Here is a 22,457-nt window from a genome sequence, read left to right on the forward strand (position 1 = left end):
ACCCCGCACTGCCCGGTTCTACCTCCTTCCCAAGATCCACAAGCCTGACCACCCTGGCCGACCCATTGTCTCAGCATGCTCCTGCCCCACTGAACTCATCTCTACCTACCTCGACACTGTCCTATCCCCCCTAGTCCAGGAACTCCCCACATACGTTCGAGACACCACCCACGCCCTCCACCTCCTCCAAGACTTCCGTTTCCCCGGCCCCCAACACCTCATCTTCACCATGGATATCCAATCCCTCTACACCTCCATCCGCCATGACCAGGGCCTCCAAGCCCTCCGTTTTTTCCTCTCCAGACGTTCCCAACAGTACCCCTCCACCGACACTCTCATTCGTTTGGCCGAACTGGTCCTCACCCTTAACAATTTCTCCTTTGAATCCTCCCACTTCCTCCAGACCAAAGGGGTAGCCATGGGCACACGTATGGGCCCCAGCTATGCCTGTCTCTTTGTTGGCTATGTAGAGCAGTTGATCTTCCGTAATTACACCGGCACCACTCCCCACCTCTTCCTCCGCTACATTGATGACTGCATTGGCGCCACCTCGTGCTCCCGCGAGGAGGTTGAGCAATTCATCAACTTCACCAACACATTCCACCCTGACCTTAAATTTACCTGGACCATCTCTGACACCTCCATCCCCTTCCTGGACCTCTCCATCTCCATCAGTGATGACCGACTTGACACTGACATCTTCTACAAACCCACCGACTCCCACAGCTACCTGGATTACACCTCTTCCCACCCTACCTCTTGCAAAAATGCCATCCCGTATTCCCAATTCCTCCGCCTCCGCCGTATCTGCTCCCAGGAGGAGCGTTTCCACCATAGAACACACCAGATGGCCTCCTTCTTTAGAGACCGCAATTTCCCTTCCCACGTGGTTAAAGATGCCCTCCAACGCATCTCATCCACATCCCGCACCTCCGCCCTCAGACCCAACCCCTCCAACCGCAACAAGGACAGAATGCCCCTGGTGCTCACCTTCCACCCTACCAACCTTCGCATAAACCAAATCATCCGCCGACATTTCCGCCACCTCCAAACAGACCCCACCACCAGGGATATATTTCCCTCCCCACCCCTCTCCGCCTTCCGCAAAGACCGTTCCCTCCGTGACTACCTGGTCAGGTCCACGCCCCCCTACGACCCACCCTCCCATCCTGGCACTTTCCCCTGCCACCGCAGGAACTGTAAAACCTGCGCCCACACCTCCTCCCTCACCTCCATCCAAGGCCCCAAAGGAGCTTTCCACATCCATCAAAGTTTTACCTGCACATCCACTAATATCATCTATTGTATCCGTTGCTCCCGATGCGGTCTCCTCTACATTGGGGAGACTGGACGCCTCCTAGCAGAGCGCTTTAGGGAACATCTCCGAGACACCCGCACCAATCAACCACATCGCCCAGTGGCTCAACATTTCAACTCCCCCTCCCACTCTGCCGAGGATATGGAGGTGCTGGGCCTCCTCCACCGCCGCTCCCTCACCACCAGACGCCTGGAGGAAGAACGCCTCATCTTCCGCCTCGGAACACTTCAACCCCAGGGCATCAATGTGGATTTTAACAGTTTCCTCATTTCCCCTTCCCCCACCTCATCCTAGCTTCTAACCTCCAGAAACTCGATCCCCTGACCTGTCCGGACTTGTCCGACCTGCCCAGCTCCTTTTCCACCTATCCACTCCACCCTCTCCTCCCTGACCTATCACCTTCATCTCCTTCCCCACTGACCTATCGTACTCTATGCCACTCTCTCCCACCCCCACCCTCCTCTAACTTATCTCTCCACGCTTCAGGCTCTCTGCCTTTATTCCTGATGAAGGGCTTTTGCCCGAAACGTCGATTTTGCCTGTCCTCGGATGCTGCCTGAATTGCTGTGCTCTTCCAGCACCACTGATCCAGAATCGAACTCCACAATAGCCTACTCAAGTCCCTATTTTCCATGTTTTTATTCTGTTAAAGGTGGGATATAAAAACAAAATGATTGTAACTGACTCAGATCAGTGAGTGAAAATCCTGCCACTCCTTACTGAAGCAGTTTCACCACACTGACTGCAGCAGTTCAAGAAGGTCAAGGAGGTGCAGAGCGAGTTTGGAAGCTTCTGGACAGGCTGCTCTGTCTCTCGTTCTCTACCCAATTTTCAAATTGTTTGGTGTTCCTGTACATGAGATAGATGGTCAACTGTAAAACTGATTGTGTATTCTCTGTAAGCAACCTTCTTGGAGCTTAGCAGCAAGTGCCTTTGCTTCACCACTGAACACAAAATTTGGAACATAATCCTTCAAGGGGCAGAGTATCCATGTACTTGGCAAGGAATGAGATGACAGCAGGCCAAGATTTATTTTGAGGTAAAATCAGAATGTTTGAGGATGCGCACTCAAGTTAATTTTCAACTTCTTCTGGAACATCAAGGTTGACTACGTGCCCAAAGCTGTTCCATGTAGGTCCTTTGCACCGAAGACAGATGTTTGTTGTAAATTTGTCAAGATTTCAGAAAACATTATCTTGGTCAATTATAACAGCAAGTGCCCATTGATTAAGAAATCAGTTCTGGTGCTCCATGTCTGTATCCGGATTATGGCAAGCATTCATCCACTTGAAGTTCATCAGTGCAGCTCCTTTTTCAACACTTATTATTTGCTTTCCTCCGAGCAAGGATTTAACCTTGTATTTGTTAGTTGTTTATTGACAGATACATTAATTAATTAATTCCAACTGTCCTTCCTGATAATGAATACAGTCGCTGGTAATGAAAGATTGGACTTATTCCTAGCACAAAGCTTGCAGTTCTTGGAGGCTAATCATCTCTACCCCATGACATTTTTGCAGGAGTTCCACAGGCAGTATTGTATGCCCAATTAGCCTCAACTGCTTCATCAATAATTGTCCCTCCATCATAAAGTAAAAAGTGGAGATATTCGCTGATGACTACATGGTCTTCAGTTCTGATTAGATTAGATTAGATTAGATTACAGTGTGGAAACAGGCCCTTCGGCCCAACAAGTCCACACCGACCCGCCGAAGCGCAAACCACCCATACATTTACCCCTTACCTAACACTACGGGCAATTTAGCATGGCCGATTCACCTGACCTGCACATCTTTGGACTGTGGGAGGAAACCGGAGCACCCGGAGGAAACCCACGCAGACATGGGGAGAACGTGCAAACTCCACGCAGTCAGTTGCCTGAGTCGGGAATTGAACCCGGGTCTCAGGCGCTGTGAGGCAGCAGTGCTAACCACTGTGCCACCATGCCGCCCACTATGCCACCATGCCGCCCACAGTTCTGTTCACAATTTTGTATGAATGAATTAGTCCTTAAACCATGCTCACAATCAAGCATCCAGGCAGTGACCAAACAAAACCATGTCACAGCTTTAGTATTTCAGTTACTGAACCAGGAACGTCTGTAACAATTCTAAAGCACTGTTCTTAATGAACTATGTCACTGGGCTCTGGGATTCTTCCCAGTCGGCTTTAAATGACTGTGAAATCCCTAATTAGTAGGGTGGTCCTGGCTACATTAGTGATAGGAAACTGATGAGCATTCTGAGTAGATAAATGGGAAGGTGTTGAAACTCCGGCAACATCTTACCATACTCAAGGGCCCATGGGTACTTTGTCAAAGGACTACTGTGTAGCAAAATTACTGTTGCAGAAAACTGCTCTGTAATCATTTAACAGGATATGCTGAATGATTATGCTGCAATTAGGTCATCAAAGGGGAACATTGTGGAATATATTAGAATTCTGAACACGATTGCTGATTTATCTAAAGGCTTTTTGTGTGTGTAGTGGGTTTTCTTGAAATTTGTTGGTTTGCTTTAATCATCAGTTTGGAGTAGATTTATTGTGCTGTTGAGCACCTGATTGCACAATGTGTATGTTTCATCCTTGTTCATCTGTATCAAAAGAAGCCCTGTCATAATGCCCAGAGATTTGTTAGATTAAGCAACTAGGATGGGCAAGAAGGAAATAAAAACAAAACGTTGGAAAAACTCTTCAAAAAGGCATATTGAACTCCAAGCTTTAACTTTGTTTCCTCTTCTGCAGATGCTGCCAGACCTGTTGAGCTTCTTCAGCATTTTCTGTTCTTATTTCAGATATTCAGCATCTGCAGTATTTTGCCTTTGTTCCTGTAAAAAGTAAAATTGGATAGTGACTCATCTTTGTCAATATTGTTCAAGCTAGCTATGGGAAAGTAGACTAAGGCCAAATTCCAGTAACCTGTATGCAAGCCTTCTTTAATAGAAAATACTTTGCTGTTGCGGCAACACGATGCACAGGCATTTAGATCATGTAACCTTATTCATGCATTTGATTATGAAGAATGAGCAATGCACTTGTATAGAGTGTGATTTATCTGTTGGAAATTGAAGGTAAGAAGTAATTCTCTGAATAACATGCTATTGACAATTTGCAAACCTGGCCTTTGCTATGAAGTTGCTGTTGATCAGGTGGCATGGTCAGGCCAGTTAACCTGGGAGAATCTGTTAATGTACTAAGTGATGAACTACATGGTCCTGATTTTCTGTTAATACAGCAAAACTGTCAGCATTCATCACAATTACCCCTCTCAAATTGACAGCATAATTAAATATAGAAATCCCAAAATCGCTTTTAGTGATTCCATTTCTCTCCTTTTGAGTATACTGTTGAAATTTCTTCAGTTTACAATCAATTGGAAATCACTAAATTATTGAGAACGTGCATTTTTGTGCTGTGATTTTTGCTGTACAAACCCTTGGAAAAAGTTACATTTTATTCATTCAGGTGCAACTAAGGTTTTCATGGAGTCATAATTACACTGAACAGTCTCACTTAACCAAAAGTAATTTTATATTTGTGGAAGTCAAATTTATCCGTTATAAATTCCACATTTTTAAAACATGTTTTAAAATTTCTGACACTCCTATCTTCATCCCATCTGTATGATTCAGTCATTCACCTTGTTCTCTGTTAAATGTATTAAAAACTAGTGAATAATTAGTGCAATTTGCTTCCTAGTTTGCTGTCTGTGAAAATGCTGACTCTACTTGATAACATCACTGTTGCTGGATGCCTGGTGATCCTCTTGACTTGCTGCCAGATTCAAACTTGACATTGGAAATGGGGACATGCATGCCAGAGAGATCAGATATTTTTGTGCCACTTTGTTCAAGGATTGTAGGAGGTGGTGCATTTTACTTAACAGACCAGGGTAAGTGAAGTATGCATGAGGGTATTTCAAACATCAATAGAGAGACCTGATTGAACTGCAAGCTTGAAGTATCTCCAGGTCTGAGTATTAATACACATCGTTGTAACTGGCCAGACCTTTTCTTATACTATTGGTATCTCTGACTTTTAAGCAGATCAAGCAAATCCAAGTTTAATGTGTCTCCTTTTAACTTAATGTAAAATTGGTAATATCAGAAGCACATCAGCTTGAAAACATTCCCATTGGTCTGATTTTGATGGGGATAAGCTACAAGCAGCAACCCATTGAAATTAAATGATAGTTTCATGCTTATCTGTCCATAGTGTATCTGTTTGAGCTACAGTGAGAAAGACAAAGCAGCTACTGCTGTGTGGAGAAAAAAACAGCTGTTGCTATAAAGGGAAGATGACTGTTTTCTATCAACAAACAAGCAGGATGTTTATGAGAATAGCTTTTCTGTTCCAAAGGAAAAGAACAGAATGGACATGACTTTCGGAGTTTGAAGGTGGTGGAAGTCAAGTATGTAGAACTCGGGGAAAGTGGAATGACTTTTGAAGTACACTAGAAGTCTTGACTTGGTATAATGGAAAACATTAAGCCTGCTGGAGAGCCAGGAAGAACCTGCAACTTATTTGTGTTATGAAGGTGCAGAATTGTACTGTTCCTTGAAGGCAGTGAAGGACTTAGAGAGGCACACAGAGTGCTGGAGAATTTACAATGTAACATGTGGTCCAGCAGCTAGAGTAGCTGGTTGCCTGGAAACAAAAACAAATTCAAATGCGGCCAACCAGTTTAAATTTACCCCCAAAAATACCAAACTCTAATCAAATTTGAATTTAGTATATTGACAATATTAAAAGCAAATGACACATTCTGATACTTTGGGGTATAAGACCAGGAAAACTTGAACAGTTGAGAGACAACTACTAAGCCACCAACGTTGTCTGAAAAATAGCTTTCATAGAGGTACCTTTATTGATCAGTAACCTGTGAAATAGAAATACTAAGAAGAAGAAAATCTATAGCAGAAGATACCAAGATTTGACAACTGGCTGGTTTTGAACTTAGAATTTTTATAAATTTTAATTGGGGGTTTTATCGGACTAGTTTTTAAAAGGGAAAATATATGATAGGTTAGAGGAAGGAGTTGTAAATAGTTGTTAGCTAATTATTCTCTGTTATACTTTAAGAAATAAAATTGTTACTTTTTACTTTGACTAGTTCTTGGCCTCTTTGAATTTTCACAGATTACCACACGGGATAAATCTTGTCTGTGTTGCTGGTTTAAAATTAACAGAGGGGGTTTACCTCTTGTCATAACATTGTGTAAGGTTACACTTCTGTCAGAAGCAAAAGGAGTTGTAAGACATCTTGCAATTGCATTGTTTAATGTAGAAATACCTTTAGTTTAGTGTATTTATCAGTTGATGGTAATACTGAACAAGTCAAATCCCTGAATAAAATCTGGCTTGATAGATCGTAAGCTTTATTTTTCTGTTGATTACATTTGGTAGTTCACATGAGGCTCAATAGGTCATGTGACATTTTTGGAAATGATGTATTTTTTTTAAAGGTTATCTTCACAGAACTAAAACCAATATCCACCCATCTCCATTTAAAAATCTAAATTCCCAAATTATAATATATTGTACACCCTAATTACAATTAACTGCCCATTAATTGATACTTGCTCCAAATTGATATTTGTTTACTGGTTACATAAGGTCTTCAAATGTGAAATCCTGTCCTTCGGTTATTTCCATTGGTCATTTGGGAATTCCTTTATTTTTAATTAATCTCTATGGAGGATGTAAGAGTTTTTAAAAGAAAATCTTTTATTTTGGTTATCTATTTGCCTCTCACCAACATAGGTGAGGCAGATGGACATGCAGTATACAGTTAAAAAGCTGTGAAGCATCTAAAGTGCCTTAAGTATATCGAGACACCTGCTTTCCCTAAAATTGCCATAATCCTTCTAAAGGAAGAGTAAAGCTAACTGCCTCCACTTATTCCTAATTAAGGTAAGATATTATGCTGGAAAACTAGCTCTATTCTATAACCAAGTACAAAGGTAATCTGTAAAAAGAAAAGGAATTGGTTTAAATTATCGAGTGAAACTGTCAACAACTGTATCAACAGTGGGTGTTTTTTAGGGGGGGTGATAGGCAGTAGGTTTGAATACCTTCTTAATCATGTTCAGATTAGATTCCCTACAGTGTGTAAACAGGCCATTCGACCCAACAAGTCCACACTGACCCTCTGAAGAGTAACCCATCCACACCAAATCCCCTACATTTATCCCTAACTAATGCACCTAACATTATGGGCAATTTAGCATGGTTAAATCACCTGACCTGCACATCTTTGGATTGTGGGAGGAAACTAGAGTACCCGGAGGAAACCCATGCAGACATGGGGAGGATATGCAAACTCTACACAGACAGTCGCCCGAGGCTGGAATTGATTTTCATTGTTTTTATTCCTAGATAAGGCTGTCCTTGCATTATCAGTCTTGCTACCTCTAAATCAGTTATCTGGATCCTATCCCAGCTCTTTTGTGAATAATAAGTCCATCCTAGGAGGAGGCAAGATTTAAAGCGCCCAATCTATTTTTCTAGTATGATTCCCTTTTACATTTGCAAATTAATCTGATCTCTGATGACAACAAAACCAAAACAAAAATAATGTAGCATAGTGATATTCAGTACGTACTTATTAAAGTTTTCATATTATAGATGAAAAAATGCATCGTAAGTATGAAAATGTAAGTTTTAATATACTTTTAAATGTTACTATTTTATGTACTTAGGTTTCAGTGAATCTCTCCATATTCTCCCATGACAGAAGACTCAATAAAAGTTCTGTCTTGCTGCTTGCTGGCCCAGGTGGCTCTGCATGTGCTCTGATGCATTTCACCCCAAATAAGCAACTGATACACTTTGTCCCTGATATAGATAGTAACTACACATGTGCCCAGCTACATAGGTGGTGGCTGTTTAAGTGAGGCTGTCGCCAAAGGAATTCCTGCATTTGCTACACTGCTTGGAAGCAAAAGTGGGAACAGTAGATTCTTATTTAAGGCCTTCACTGGCTATTTATGAACCATACCCCTAACCCTACCCCTATGCCCTGGTCCCAAGCTCTCTTCCACAGAGAAAAAATAAGGACAAGATCTTGGCTGGCCACCACTTCGACTTTCAGTATAGTGTAGGACCCAGTCTTGTTGGAAGGGGAGCTTATGATCCCATTTGCTGTTTCTGAAATCCTTATGTGATCCACACTTTGGGAAATGTTGATTTAAAGTTTTTAAAAAGAAGTTTTGAAGGAATTGCAGTATTAATTGTCGTGAAATACAAAGGTAGCCATACAGAATAGTTTGCAACAATTTCTTTAACACATTTTATGACATTTTATGACATTTTATGACATATTATGACATATTATGACATATAGTGGACATTGATATTCTTGTTTTTTATGTTCTTAATCCAAAATAGGTCATCTGGTGGGCTGAGTCAAGATTAGAGTGGTGCTGAAAAGCACAGCAAGTCAGGCAGCATCCGAGGAGCAGGAAAATCGACGTTTCGGGCAGGGGTCCTTCATCAGGAATGATGAAGTGGTGGCCTACCAAGCCCTTGTCCTGCTTTTTCTCTGTGGAAGAGAGCATTGTACCATGGCATAGGGATAGGGGTATGGTTCATAAATATCCAGTGAAGGCCCTATGTCACAAATAAAAAGCTACTGTTCCCATTTTTGCTTCCAAGCAGTGTAGCAAATGCAGGAATTCTTTTGGCGACAGCCTCATTTAAACAGCCACCACCTATGTAGCTGGGCACATATGTAGTTACCATCTATATCAGGGCCAAAGTGCAGCAGTTGCTTATATGACTACCATCTTTATTTGGGGTGAAGTCCAGCAGAGCACATGCAGAGCCACCTGGGCCAGCAAGCAGCAAGACGGAACTTTTATTGAGTCATTCCTGATGAAGGGCTTCTGCCCGAAACATCGATTTTCCTGCTCCTCGGATGCTGCCTGACCTGCTGTGCTTTTCTAGCACCACCCTAATCTTGACTCTAATCTCCAGCATCTGCAGTCTTCACTTTTGCCCATCTGGTGGGTGATCCTATAGGGAGGGAAGCATAAAGGAGTTAGTCAATTGGAAGTCTCTGTTTTGGACAATCAAGGTTATTGGCTAGAACAGGAGGACACACACTGGCCATGATAGATTGTCACTGATGCACTATTACATAGCCAGAGGAGATGCATCGAAAGACTGAAGTTTTTTTAAAGGTACCAAGTAAGCTTAGGTTTAGCAGATTGATATAGAGTGATCGAGTAACAGCATGAAATGTCTGAAATTCTGGTGGTTTCTCGAAGTAGAAAATGGACTAATCTGAGCTGTTTCTGGTGCACTTCCTTTTTATGTATTGTTTTGAGTATTACTGGTGTTGTACATGATGTTACTGTGCAGTATGCAGTATGACTAAAGTGACTGTGACTTTTGATGTTTGATATTTATGAAGGAATGCCATGCACATTTTTGAAGCCAAAACTTGAGAATGGTGGATTCTGTGTAGGGGCAATTGGAGGCAGGAAAAGGAGAAACAGGGGAAATGGTTTTACCTATTTGGACTTGGAATACATACTTTCTGATCTGACAAAAAGTTGTCACCGTGATATGCCATTTATGTTGAAATGTCTTGCTCAAGATGGTGTGAAATCAAATAAACTAAAACACCACTTCAATACTAAGCATGCTGACATTGAAAATAAACCACAATATTAGTTTGAATGCAAACTCTTTCATCTGAAGTAACAGATGAAGGTAATCAAAGAAGTTCAATAGTAAACTTGTAGTTAAGTTTTGGTAAGCATCTGTGAACTTGGAGGTGAGAACTGCATTGATTTTGATTGACTCTGAATCTCATTTCACATCAGTTTCTCAACTAACACTTCTGTGTTATGCAGGACTAGGTGACCAAAATATTTGATGAGCTCAGTGTGTTCAATGCTTTTTTTGTAAGGTAGGAGCTGTAATTTTGGCACCATAGGTGAAAATTTGCATCATAGTATAAAGTCTAACCAAAAATCTTCAATAGGGAGTAATTCCACGATGTAAAACAAATGTAATTACCTTTCTTGCATTATTTTTTGTGTTGTTATGTGCACAGAATGCTGGTCCAGGATCGTCATGATGAAATTCTGGGACATTTGTCTCAACTTTGTCTAAAATTCAGTGTTTTAAAATGAATAACTTGCTGTTTTTAGCATGGTTTTAAAATATATTATTTCATTACAAAAGAGGAATAGATCAATATGTAACTATGATTGGTGGCTCTGTTTTGAGTGCCAATTCTAAAGTCATGATTCTTCATTGGTTACATCTCTTAATTAAAAGAATTCCTGCATTGTCCAAAAGATACGTGGATATACTTGTCCATTCTGTCTTAATGAATTGCTGTGAAATTAATTTTTCTTTGCTTTGTTGCATCAAAGTGACAGGTTGTACGCAGCTCAAATGTTGAAATTGATTTGTGTTTATATGAAACTAAAATTTAAACAGAGCAGCTACTAGTTGTACACTAACAAATGAGCTCATCCAACTCATTTAAAGTTAAAGATCACACAACATCAGATTATAGTCCAACAGGTTTATTTGAAAGTACAAACTTTTGGAGCACTGCTCCTTCGTCAGGTAGCTCGTGGAGTATGATCATAGGATATAGAATTTATAGCAAAAGATCATAATGTCATATACTGGTGCAATATATTGAACAAACCTAGATTGCTGTTAAGTCTTTCATCTTTTAGAATGGTTGTTTCCATTACTGTTGGTATGACCAGTTTAATTCGATAACAAATCAAAGCATTATTCACTTTCAAGTCTGGGTTTAAAAAAAACTGATCATCCAAATCAATAGATGGCAGAAACTGTCCCATTTATACTGCAGCATATCACAGGATATCAGCGTTCAGTCATTCAGTGCTGATGACTGTGAAACTATATCATAACTCTAGCATCACCTAATCAGTGGGAGCTAAAAGATGAAAATCTTAACAACAGTCTGTTTGTTCAATATATTGCATCGGTGTATGACACTATGATCTATTGCTACAAATTCTGCGTCCTATGATCTTACTCCATTAGCTACCTGATGAAGGAGCAGTGTTCCAAAGCTTGAAGTTCCAAATACAGAGGAATCTTGATTATCTGAATGTGTGTGCAGATGTCAGGCATCAAATGAAATCTACAGCAGTCTAAGCGATGTGTACCATGGTGAGATGTGTGGCAGAATCAGTTGAGAAGTCTGGCCAGACGCATATTGCGTATCTTTTATGTTTTTCTCTAGTGGCATGGCGAGTGTCTTGCTAGGCAGCAGTGAGTTGCCAACTGACAGTAATTAAAGCATGTTAAATGCCTTGTTAATGGCCCAATTCATCTTGTTAATATTTAGCTTTCTATCTTACCAAACTTGTGAAACAAGCTGGATGAAAACGCAACATGGAAACATGCAGGCACCTTACAGATTCAGCTTGCTGTTTGCTCCAAACAACCACCGTGTTGAACACCACACATCAAAATCTGTGGCACTGGCCACAGAGACATTGGTATCCAAGATTTGCCAGCCTCTAACAACCCTCATGGCACATCTCCGATTCACTTATAGGACTCTCCTGCACTTCAATGTGGCACTGGCAACAATAATTATAATGCTGCAGTCAGGACAATTTGTACTTATCTAGCTCATGGACTGCACCAGATTGCATCTCTCAGCTCTTCACTTGCTGTCAGAGTGCTCACTCACTCTAAAGGTAGAGAATCATCAAAATTTACAGTACAGAAGAAGGCCGTTTGACCCATTGTGTCTCTGCTGGCTCCAGAAAGAGCTACCTATCTAATCCAATTCTTTCGCTCTATATCTGTAGCCATCTAAACTCACCACTTTCGAATATATAGATCCAGCTCTCTTTTGAAACTTCCTATGGAGTCCACCTCCACCACTCTCCCAGGCACTACATTCCAAATCCAGCAACTTCCTGAGAAAAGAATTCTTCCTCATTTCCCTGCTAGCTCTTTTGCTGACAATTTTGAAATTGTAACCCTTAGTTACTGACATGCCAACTAGTGAAAACAAAATATCCTTCTTTACCCTGTCAAAATTGTTCATAATTTTGAAACCTTGATAAGATCACCTCTTAATCTTCTCTGCTCCAAGGTGAAAAAGTTTAATTTCTCCAGTCTTTCCTTGTATCTAAAATTCCCTCATTCTAGTAAATCTTCTTTGAACTCTCTCCAGGTCCTTAACTTTCTTCCTTAAATCAGTGCCCAGAACTGAACACCATACTTCAAAAGTGGTCTGACAAATGACTTGTAGAGGTGTAGCTTTCTTTTATTATTTAGGTCCTGTTTTTATAAATGTAAGGATCCTGTAAACTGCCTTAACAACTGTTTCAACTTGCCTGGTTTCCTTCAGGGCATCATGCATATGAAAGTTGTACCATTGAGATGATATTGTCTTTCTGTGTTTCTTTTACCAAAATGCATTTCCTCAGATTTCACTGCATGGAATTTCATCTACCAGCTGTCTGCCCATTTGGCCAATTTGTCAATTTCCCTCTGAAGTCACTCAACATTATCCTCATAATTCACTGGTCTCCCTAGCTTAGTACCATCTGCAAATTTAAAGATTTTGCACTCAACACTCATCTCCAAATAGTTTATACAGAGGCACCTGGATTAACCGGCAAGATCGCAATGTCTCAAAGTTCAGCTAAACTATGTTAACCGGCATTAGATTATCTGGAATTCGATTAACCCCAAATGAAATACCCATGTCCTTCGGTTAATTAAGGTTCCTCTATTAAATAAGAAAAAGCAAGAGTACCAACACTGATCCCTGGGGACCACCACTCACTTTTTCTCCAATCTGAGCAATGCACAAAATCTCAACGATTTCTGATTTGCTAACCAACTTGCCATGTGGCACAGGATCAGATGCTTTTTGATAGTTTAACTATTCAACATCCACAACACTATCCTCATCCAGTACCTATATCACTGTGTCAAAGAACATAGTTAAATTTGTCGGAGATGACCAAGAATTGACAAAGCCATGTTGATTAGATTAGATTAGATTCCCTACAGTATGGAAACAAGCCATTTGGCCCAACAAGTCCACACTGACCCTCCGAAGACTAACCCACCCAGACCCATTCCCCTACCCTATATTTACCCCTGACTAATGCATCTAACACTAGGGCAATTTAGCATGGCCAACTTACCTGATCTGCACACCTTTGCACTGTGGGAGGAAACCGGAACACCCGGAGGAAACCCATGCAGGCATGGGGAGAATGTGCAAACTCCACACAAACAATTAAGACCATAAAACCATAAGAAATAGGAGTAAAATTAATGCCATTCAGCCCATCGAGACCACTCCACCATTCAATCATGGCTGATGGGCATTTCAACACCACTTACCTGCACTCTCCCCCGTATCCCTTAATTCCTGTGAGATTACAAATTTATCAATCTCTGCCTTGAATATATTTAATGTCCGGCCTCTACTGCGCTCCATGGCAATGAATTCCACAGGCCCACCACTCTCTGGCTGAAGAAATGTCTCCTCATTTCCGTTCTAAATTGACCCCCATCTCATTCTAAGGCTATGCCCAACGGGTCCTAGTACCCTGAAAGCCCGAGGCGGGAATTGAACCCGGATCCCTGGTGTTGTGAGGCAGCAGTGCTAACCACTGAGCCAGCATGCCGCCCAGACTTGAGTATTGACTTCTTTTTCTCTATTTACCTCATTTCGTTATTATGGCCTCACCACCATTTTCCCATCAGTTTCCCTACCATTGATTTCAAGCTGATAGGTCTGTAGTTCCTTTCTTAAACAGTGGTGTCACATTTGCAATCCTCCGTCCCCTGGGACTAATCCGATATTCAGATAGGCCTGGAAAATTTCTATCAATAGTTTCATGATTTGCTTTCTTACGTCTCTCAGTGATCTAAGATACATCCCATCAAGACCTGGTGACATCGAGTGCTGTCAGCCTTTTTACCATCTGTTCTTTATCTGTCACTGTACTGCTCAGTTTTTCAACTAAGCCATTGTCACCATCTCCTAATTTGGTAAAGACAAAAGCAAAATATTGATTTGGTACCTCTGTCACATTCTTGTGCTTTACTGAACAGTTTACCCTGCTTGTTCTTTACGGGCTACACTTCATCCTTCACTAATATTTTACTGTTAATATTTTTGAAGAACATTTTAGTATTTGTGTCTTCTGCGTTTGAGAGATTCTTCCTGATTTGTATTGATATTATTTTGGTATACATCATGTGCCTCCTTTTTCTTCCTTATTTTCTCATTAATATCCTTAGTCATTCAAGGTACTCTAGCTTCGGACACCCTACATTGATTTCTTATAGGTGTGTATCTATCTTGCACCCTATTCGTCTCTCATTTGAAGTTCTCCCATTTTTAGTCCGCTGTTTTATCCACCAAAATGCAATTCCAATTAACATGCTCCAGTTCAACTTTTAGACCCCTAAAATCTGCCCTTTTCCAGTCTGGGATCTTAATCATAGACTGATTTTTTTATATTAGCTAATTTAATATTGAACCTTATTATGGTATGATTGCTATTTCCTAAATGCTCCCTCACTCTGATATTCTCCACTTGACCTGCCTCATTTCCTAGGTCCAGATCCAGCACTACTCCCTCCCTGATAGGACTGGAGATGTACCATTCCAGAAAATCCTTCTGTACATATTACAGGAATATCTCCCCTTCCATACTCCACACTCTACCTCTTTCCTAGTCCAACTTAGGGTAATTGAAATCACTAACTATTACAATCCTTCTTGTCCTGCAGATTATTATTAACTGCCTACAAATGCTCTCTTCTATTTCTGACTATTTGGAGGTCCATAATAAATACCCAGCAAGGTTATCAGTCCCTTCCTATTTCTTGCCTCCAAGCATATAAATTCTAATTCCGGAATTGCATTTCACTCAAGGACAATGGCACTATTTTTAACCAAGACTATTATACTTCCTCCCTTTTTACCCACTGTTCTTTGATACTGGGCTCTCCATGATCTTGTTGGCAGTGTGCTAACTGAACACTTTCTCCCAGAATCCTCCTTGGTCACTTCTTACTGCCTCCTCCTGTTTTTCACGGTGTCCCTGCTTTGCACCAACTTGGTTTGCCTTTTTACGCATTGCTCCCTCAGCTAGAGATACCAGGCTCATATTATTTCTGTCTTGCTTTGCCATTTAGCGCAGATACAAAGGAAAAAAGCTTGTCATGATTGTCAGCAAGCCTTAGTCAAGTCAAGGAGGATAACAATTGCTCAAGAGATCCTGGCACAGTAAGTCTATTGTGGTTTCCAATACCAGCCCATGACCTGCATGGGAGGGTGAGGAGCTGAATGTGGCACATCCCACTAATTGTCTTCACATTTTCTGTCCTATTGTGTGTTGTCTTCCTCATGTAATGAGAGAGAGGCAGTTATTAAAAAAAGTGTAAGTTGGTTGTACATCTGCTTTTAGTGCAAGTTGGGAGGTGTCCCGAGCGAGTGAGTAGACAACATAGAAGGCACCCAGGGCTGTTGGTCTCAGAGATTGGGAAAGATACAAGCAAGTGAGGGATGCCGTAGACAATAGTGAGAGTAGTGGAGCATGAATAGACAATAGGTGCAGGAGTAGGCCATTCTGCCCTTCGAGCCTGCACCACCATTCAATATGATCATGGCTGATCATCCTTAATCAGTATCCTGTTCCTGCCTTATCTCCATAACCCTTGATTCCACAATCTTTGAGAGCTCTATCCAACTCTTTCTGAAATGAATCCAGAGACTGGGCCTCTACTGCCCTCTGGGGTAAAGAGTGAACATTAGTGTGAGGTGGATACAGTAGCAATGTTAGAGTAAGTGTGAGGTATTAGAGAGAAGATGGTGGCACTTCTTCTGGGAGCGTTGTGCCTGTCATCAACCTTTTCCCTCAATACTATGTATTCCTCCAGATGACTTTAACTCTGGTGGCAACCCTGGTGACTAGGCCAGGATGGCGTGTTCTGTTTTCATGCTCCCATCTGGTCTGTTGGGACTTCCAGGAATAAAGGGGTGCAAATTTAATACTGAGATGAGGAGGAATCTTTGGAACTCGTTAGCACAGAGAGCAGTGCAGGCCGAGTCCTTGTCTCTAATGAGTGCTGAGATGGATAGATTCTTGATCAATCAGGGAATCAAGGGTTATGGCAAAAGGGCACGAAATTGGACATGAGGAATGTTGGATCAGCCATGACCCTGTTGAATGGTGGAGCAGGAACAAAGGGCTGAATGGTCTACTCCTGATTCTCTTATTGTCTTGTGATCTTATTTTAGGTGATTCGGCCTAATAAAGGAACAGCCCTTATTGTTGGGCCATGGATTCAAAATGCTTCTCTTCCCTCCAGGAACTTCATTGATGAATTAAGCAGAGGTAGTGGGTGTACTAGACAAAACCACATTAGGTGGCTGATGAAAGCTGCACTATGCTCAGAATGAAAGAGTACCAGCTAAAGCTAGGATGTGCAGCACAAAAATCACTGGGAGGAAATAGAGAAACAACATCCAAACAAGCAATTTTGACTTCATATATATGGGTTCAAATTCTTGTTTATGATTTTTTAATGAGCATCAAATCCATTTTGTCAAAGCTTTTTATCTTGAACTCATCAGGCCAATTCGCATGCAATGCCAATGTCAGAGAAGAATATTGATTAGTTTGCAAGTGGATTCTGGTATTGGGTGTTGCAATGAATAATGCAATAAAGGTGACTGACATTTAACCACCAAACTTTGTTTCAATTTTGAATGAGGTAGGTTGAATCAGATTGGCCAAGACATTGCCTTGAGAAATGAACAAAATTAAAACTGTCACTTATATTGTTGAGTTTAAACTCAATATGCATACATGTTTGTTTTAATTACACAGAACAAAGTGTGTACTAATATATGTAACTTCCAGTAAACACAAGTGTTCCAGGGCAAACATGACTGACAATCCTAAATAATTTTATCAGTGTAATTCTTTGCACACTGAGGATTAGTTCCTTGAAAGTAGAGTTGGAGGTAGATAGCATAGTGAAGGTGGTGTTTGGTATGCTTTCCTTTATTGGTCAGAGCATTGAGTATAGGGGTTAAGAGATCATGTTGTGGCTGTCCAGGACATTGGTTAGACCACTTTTGGAATATTGCGTGCAATTCTGGTCTCCTTCCTATCAGAAGAATGTTGTGAAACCTGAAAGGATTCAGAAAAGATTTACAAGGGTTGGGGGGTTTGAGCTATAGGGAGAGGCTGATTAGGGTGGGGCTGTTTTCCCTGGAGCATTGGAGGCTGAGGGGTGACCTTTCTCGATGTTTATAAAATCATAAGCGGCTGGGATAGGACAAGGTCTTTTCCCTGGGGTCTGGGAGTCCAGAACTAGAGGGCATAGGTTTACGGTGAGAGGGGAAAGATATAAAAGAGACCTAAGGGGCAACTTTTCCACGTAGAGGGTGGTGCGTGTATCAAATGAGCTGCCAAAAGAAGTGGTGGAGGCTGATAGAATTACAGCATTTAAAAGACATCTGGAAGGGTATATGAATAGGAAGCGTTTTCAAGGGATGTAGGCCAAGCGCTGGCAAATGGGACTAGATTAGGTTAGGATATCTGGTTGGCATGGACGAGTTGGACGGAAGGGTCTGTTTCCATGCTGTCTATCTCTATGACTCTAAAAACTGTCCAGTTGTGGAATCACTTAACATGGGTATGCTTTTGAGAAAGTGTATAAGGTACGAGTAGGTAGAGAAAGAGTTAATAGACAATAGGTGCAGGAGTAGGCCATTCAGCCCTTTGAGCCTGCACCGCCATTCAATATAATCATGGCTGATCATTCCTAATCAGTATCCTGTTCCTGCCTTATCTCCATAACCCTTGATTCCACTATCTTTGAGAGCTCTATCCAACTCCTTCTTAAATGAATCCAGAGTGTGGGCCTCCACTGCCCCCTGTGGCAGAGCATTCCACACAGCCACCACTCTCTGGGTGAAGAAGTTTCTCCTGAGCTGTGTCCTAAATGGTCTACCTCGTATTTTTAAGCTGTGTCCTCTGGTTCGGCACTCACCCATCAGTGGAAATATGTTTCCTACTGCCAGAATGTCCAATCCTTTCATAATCTTATACGTCTCAATCAGATCCCCTCTCAATCTTCGAAACTCAAGGGTATACAAGCCCAGTCGCTTCAGTCTTTCAGTGTAAGGTAATCCTGCCATTCCAGGAATTGACCTCGTGAACCTACGCTGCACTCCCTCAATAGCCAGAATGTCTTTTCTCAAATTTGGAGACCAGAACTGCACACAGTACTCCAGGTGTGGTCTCACCAGGGCCCTGTACAACTGCAGAAGCACCTCTTTGCTTCTATACTCAATTCCTCTTGTTATGAAGGCCAGCATGCTATTAGCCTTCTTCACTACCTGCTGTACCTGCATGCTTGCCTTCATTGACTGGTGTACAAGAACACCCATATCTCTCTGTACTGCCCCTTTACATAAATTGATTCCATTGAGGTAGTAGTCTGCCTTCCTGTTCTTGCTACCAAAGTGGATAACCATACATTTATTCACATTAAACTGCATCTGCCATGCATCTGCCCACTCACCTAATTTGTCCAGGTCACCCTGTAATCTCCTAACATCCTCATCACATTTCACCCTGCCACCCAGCTTTGTATCATCAGCAAATTTGCTAATGTTATTGCTGATACCATCTTCTATATCATTAACATATATTGTAAAAAGCTGTGGTCCCAGCACGGATCCCTGCGGTACCCCACTGGTCACTGCCTGCCATTCTGAAATGGAGCCGTTTATCACTACCCTTTGTTTCCTATTAGCCAACCAATTTTCAATCCAATCTAGTACTTTGCCCCCAATACCATGCACCCTAATTTTACCTCCTGTGTGGGACTTTATCAAAAGCTTTCTGAAAGTCCAGGTACACTACATCTACTGGATTTCCCTCGTCCAACTTCATAGTTACATCCTCAAAAAATTCAAGAAGATTAGTCAAGCATGATTTCCCCTTCATAAATCCATGCTGAATCTGTCCTATCCTGTTACTACTATCCAGATGTGCAGTAATTTCATCCTTTATAATAGACTCCAGCATCTTTCCCACCACTGAGGTCAGACTACCTGGTCTATAATTACCTGCTTTCTCTCGCCCACCTTTCTTAAAAAGTGGTATAACATTAGCCACCCTCCAATCCTCAGGAAACGACCCCGAATCTATCGAACTCTGGAAAATAATCACCAACGCATCCACGATTTCCCGAGCCACCTCCTTCAGTACCCTGGGATGCAGACCATCAGGCTCCGGAGACTTATCAACCTTCAGACCTAACAGCTTCTCCAACACCAAATCCTGGCAAATATAAATTCCCTTAAGTTCAGGTCCTTCAGCCACTGTTACCTCGGGGAGATTGCTTGTGTCTTCCCAAGTGAACACAGATCTGAAGTACCCATTTAATTCCTCTGCCATTTCTTTGTTCCTAGTAATATATTCCCCTGTTTCTGTCTTCAAGGGCCCAATTTTTGTCCTAACCATTTTTTTGCCTTGCACATACCTAAAAAGGGTATCCTCCTTAATATTCTTGGCCAGTTTACCTTCGTACCTCCTTTTTCTTCTGCGTATTTCCTTCTTAGTAATCCTCTGTTGCTCTTTAAAAGCTTCCCAGTCCTCAGGTTTCCCACTTATCTTTGCTATGTTGTACTTTTTCTCTTTTAACTTTATATGTTTCTTTACTTCCCTCGTCAGCCACGGCCGCCCATGCCTCCTCCTGGGATCTTTCTTCCTTTTAGGAATGAACTGATCCTGCAACTTCTGCATTATACACAGAAATATCCGCCATTGTTCCTCCACGGTCATCCCTGCTAAGGTATTGCACCATTGAACTTTGGCCAGCTCCTCCCTCATAGCTCCATAATTCCCTTTATTCAACAGAAGTACTGTCACTTCCGACTGTACCCTCTCCCTCTCAAATTGCAGATTGAAGCTTATTGTATTATGGTCACTACTTCCCAATGGCTCCTTCACTTCGAGGTCTCTGACCAATTCTGGTTCGTTACACAATACCAGATCCAGAATTGCCTTCTCCCTGGTCCAGCACCAGCTGCTCTAAGAATCCATCTCTGAGGCACTCTACAAAGTCTCTTTCTTGTGGCCCAATACCATCCTGATTCTCCCAGTCTACCTGCATGTTAAAATCCCCCATAACAACTGTAGTGACATCTTTGCGACAGGCCAATTTCAGCTCCTGATTTAACTTGCATCCGACATCCAGACTACTGTTTGGGGGCCTGTAGATGACTCCCACGAGGGTCTTTTTACCCTTGGTATTTCGAAGCTCTATCCACACTGACTCTACATCTCCTGACTCTAGGTCCCCCCGCACAAGGGACTGAATATCATCCCTTACTAACAAGGCCACCCCACCCCCTCTGCCCGTCAGTCTGTCCTTACGATAACACATGTATCCTTGAATATTCATTTCCCAGGCCCTGTCCACTTGAAGCCACGTCTCAGTTATCCCCACAATATCGTATCTGCCAATTTCCAAAAGAGCCTCAAGCTCATCCATCTTATGTCTAATGCTTCTTGCATTCATGTATAGTATTTTTAATTTGTTACTGCTCTCACCCTTCCCATCAACCCTTATTTCACTCAACCTTACAGCATGATGCCTTTCCGAGTTTTCTGCCTCATTAATACAGTTGTCTTTCTTGACTTCTCTTGTTCTAACTTTCCCTTCAATTTCCGTTTTAAACATCCAGCTTGTCCCCTCCCCCCCGCTACTTAGTTTCAAAGTAGCGGTGTTGCAGTAGAAAACCTGCCTGCCAGAATACTGGTCCCTAACCTATTAAGGTGCAAGCCGTCTCTCTTGTAGAATTTATGTTTACCACAAAATATACCCCAGTGATCCAAGAACTTGAATCCTTGCTTCCTGCACCAGTTCCCCAACCACACGTTCAAGTCCATTATCTCCCTGTTTCTGGCCACACTAGCCCGAGGAACTGGAAGCAAACCGAAGGTAACCACCTTGGACGTCCTGCTTTTCAGCCTTCTTCCTAGTTCTCCGAAGTCTCGCTGTAGTATGTTCCTCCTCTTCTTACCGACATCATTTGTGCCGACATGTACCACCACCTCTGGCTCTTCACCCTCATCCTTGAGGATTTCCTGCACTCTGTCCGCGATGTCTTTCACTCTAGCACCAGGAAAGCAACACACCATCCTTAAATCCCGTCTGCTGCCACAAAAACCCCGGTCAGTTCCTCTCACGATGGAGTCCCCTATTACCGTGGCTCTGTGCGATGTCCAACTCTTCCGCTCTGCCTCTGCGGCAACTTTTGATTGACAAATTTGGCCGCCTTGCGAATTGGCAGTGTCATCAGTCTCTGCTTCCAAAAGCTTCAACTTGTTCCTGACAGGTACTTCTCCCGTTATCATCCCTTGCTAACATCCCTTAGGGTTGCTTGACAAAGGGTCACCTAGCATGACATTGACCAGATAAGAACTTGTAGAAAAAAAGATGAGGTGCTGGAGGCAAGGGTAGTGATTTTAAGAGGTAAAGAACATCCATTGTGTAATGCCAGGTGGCTGAATCTTTACCGTTGATGCTTGCTGATTGTAACAGTCATCCAATCAATATAGATGTTGCCTTATTTGGATGCTGTTCCCTGTAAGTGACTATATTGTTCTTTAAGAATCTGCTATTCGAGAGAAGACCAAGAACTCATGCCTTTGTGTACATAGGCGATCAAAACAATTACATTGCATTTGATATTTAATCATCATGATGCTTGAGGAAGCATCATTTTAAGCATGTGATCCATTCACTTGTGGTTTGTGGTTATTGTCCACAATCTGCTGCAAAAAGTTGACATTGAAGAGCATTCAAATTACACACAACTTCGAAATGGTGTACACTGCCTGGCACAATGGTTTTATCCTTACAAAGTGGCATTTCCCGACCCATTATGAACAAGTCTCACAGATGCACTTACATGCATTAACTTGTTCTTCATTCAGCACCTTAATTTGTTTTTACTTTGTTTTATATCAATTAAAATAGTTTTTCCACAGATATGACTCAAGTTACGAAGAGTAAAATCTATAATTATGCGCCTGAGTGTATGTAGTGCAAAGATTTA

At 41.9% G+C, this 22,457-nt stretch overlaps 1 protein-coding gene across 7 annotated transcripts in view; it reads left to right on the forward strand.

The window, feature by feature from the left end:
- The window catches only part of lrrc8aa (leucine rich repeat containing 8 VRAC subunit Aa), a 97,698-nt gene that overhangs the window by 39,310 nt on the left and 35,931 nt on the right, over nt 1–22,457 (forward strand). For 4 of the 7 annotated variants that reach the window (XM_087998334.1, XM_087998331.1, XM_087998333.1 and 1 more), the window contains one exon: nt 5,018–5,210. The exons of the other annotated variants lie outside the window; for them this stretch is intronic. In XM_087998334.1, the coding sequence (XP_087854460.1) occupies nt 5,128–5,210 (83 nt within the window). In that variant the 5' untranslated portion in view covers nt 5,018–5,127. The remainder of the gene's footprint in view (nt 1–5,017; nt 5,211–22,457) is intronic. 7 annotated transcript variants of the gene reach the window in all.

This window comes from Chiloscyllium plagiosum, unplaced genomic scaffold (genome assembly GCF_037043375.1).
Source record: "Chiloscyllium plagiosum isolate Xiang-an unplaced genomic scaffold, Cpla_swu_hap1 HiC_scaffold_21, whole genome shotgun sequence".
In the NCBI taxonomy this organism is placed as follows: domain Eukaryota; kingdom Metazoa; phylum Chordata; class Chondrichthyes; order Orectolobiformes; family Hemiscylliidae; genus Chiloscyllium; species Chiloscyllium plagiosum.